Raw genomic sequence first — 2,179 nt, 5'->3', positions numbered from 1 at the left:
TCCTTCTTTCCTTTCTCACCTCCCACTTTAAGAGTTTTTTACCGAGCGCCAGATAAACTGTTTTGCGTTTGTTTGTGAACTCACCACAAATCTGGATCCACTGATGGAGTTCTTCAGGACGACTTTATCGCAGCCGGACAGATTCATCTGGAGGAGAAACATTGTCGGAGTTACTTCATCGTATTTCCTTCGTAATATTCAGTCTTAACTGTCTCATGTATGACTTTAAACAGTTCCAGTCAATGTAATCCTAAAACTGAACTTGTCTGAGATGCCTGAAGACCAGCGAAAACCCTCAGACTGGATTATTTTACGACTTATTTTAAGGTAATATTACCTCTGACTAAACTTAAGGTATTTTGTGCAGGCAATGTTATTTTAAGAAAACCTTTAGGAGATGACTTAAGGAACCCCTTAACTTAAGGTGTTTTGTCTAAGAGACCTTAACTCAGACTTTAAGGAAAATCTTAAGTTAAATTTTTTTGTTCGAGCAATTGCATTTTAAGGTGCCCTGAAGAGAAGACTTAGGGTGTTTTGTGCAAGCAATTTTGCTTTGAAGACACCTTAACTTTGACTTTAAGTAACATTTTAACTTCAGGTGTTTTGAACAAGAAATTCAATTGAAGGAATCCATAAGGACAAGATTTAAGGAACATCTTACTTTAACGTTAATTGTGCAAGAGATTATGTGTTGAGACACCTTACCTGTGACCTTAAGGAACAATTTAGTTCACAGTGTTTTATGCTAGGGATTTGTGCAAAAGTTTTGTGCAAGCAACTTTATTTTGAGGACACCTTATCTGAGACTTAAACAGAAATCTAAACTTAAGGAGTTTTAAGAAAGCAATATCATCAGTCTTTACGGTGAAGGAACATCGTAATTTAAGGTGTTTTACTGTTTTACAGGTGTTTAACTTTGACTTTAAGGAAAATCTTAACTCAGCGTTTTGCACAATCAAATATGTTTTAAGGAATCTTTAGGAAGAAGACTTAAGGTGTTTTGTGCAGGCAATTTTATTTTAACGGTGCAAAGTCAAGGAAAATCTGAGCTTATGGCATTTTTTTTTACAAGAGATTTTGTTTTACCTTTTTTATTTTAAGATAACTTTAAGGAGAAGACTTAAGGTGTTTTGCATAAGCGATTTTAATTTGAAAACACCTTAACTATGACTTTAAGGAAAATCTTAACTTACAGTCTTTTATGCAATCAGTAGTATTTACAGACGCCTGAATTTAGACTTTTATTTTAAGATAACTTTAAGGAGACGACTTAAGGTGTTTTGTACAAGTAATCTTATTTTGACAACACCTAACTGTGACTTTAAGGAAAATCTTAAGGTGTTTTGTGCAAAGGATGTTATTTTGAGGAAAGTTAACCCTAACTTTAAGAAAACACTTAAGGTGTTTTGTGCTACCAGCCTTTTCTTTCTGTACATATCAGACACTATGATACTATCAGCAGACTGCCAACACAGAAGATGCAGTTTGAACCAGATTCGGTCCAACATTTTTCCTGAATAACATCTTTTGTGTGAGCTGCTGCTTTGGACAGATTTCTGGGTTTAATTTACAACTTTTAAACTTTTTCAATGTTGAAACAGGGGCCACACGACTGAGTCTTAATGCCTTAAAAGCCTCTTTAGTGCAGGATGTTTGTCTGCAGAGGAGCTGCGATGGTTGGTAATATTACCTGAAACCTGTTTTCAGCCTGAGTTTGTTCTCATGTGGTCACACAGTAAACTCTAAAGGCAGCTCCTGCTTGTAATGACTGTACCAACACCTCACTGGTTTCTGATTTCTGACTGTGTCTGTATTCGCTTTCAGTTTTGGTTTTTCCTGCTGGATGATCCTGGAATTTCAACAACTGTTAAATCCTGTCTGAATGACAAGTCAGATGTTTTTTTTTTTTCTTAAATCACCAAACTTCCATCATTTACCAGCCAGAAACTGTAAAAAACAGAAAACAAATGATCGGTTTTTAAGCAAAATATGGGAAAAAAACTAACTAAAAATGTAGACAGTTAAAGGAGTGAGCACTTTTTTGAGCACAAATGCTGTACATGTCGATTCCATTTTTTTTTCCCCCATTTTTTGTAAGAAAAACAATCAAAGATTCTTTTCTATTTTTTATGATCTGAGTATCTCTCCTTCCAGCCATGTTATTTCCATGGAGATGTAG

The 2,179-nt window shown here is 35.1% G+C and overlaps 1 protein-coding gene across 2 annotated transcripts in view; it reads right to left on the bottom strand.

Annotated features, from left to right (window-relative positions):
* lcp2a (lymphocyte cytosolic protein 2a) overlaps positions 1-2,179 on the bottom strand; it is a 20,140-nt gene that overhangs the window by 16,958 nt on the left and 1,003 nt on the right. For both annotated transcript variants that reach the window (XM_008278096.1, XM_008278095.1), the window contains exon 3: positions 85-147. In XM_008278096.1, coding sequence (XP_008276318.1) covers positions 85-147 — 63 coding nt within the window. The remainder of the gene's footprint in view (positions 1-84; positions 148-2,179) is intronic.

Source organism: Stegastes partitus, unplaced genomic scaffold (assembly GCF_000690725.1).
Source record: "Stegastes partitus isolate 25-593 unplaced genomic scaffold, Stegastes_partitus-1.0.2 Scaffold115, whole genome shotgun sequence".
In the NCBI taxonomy this organism is placed as follows: Eukaryota; Metazoa; Chordata; class Actinopteri; family Pomacentridae; genus Stegastes; species Stegastes partitus.
The sequence above is the reverse complement of the archived record's forward strand: the minus strand, read 5'-3'. Positions and strand labels throughout refer to the sequence as shown.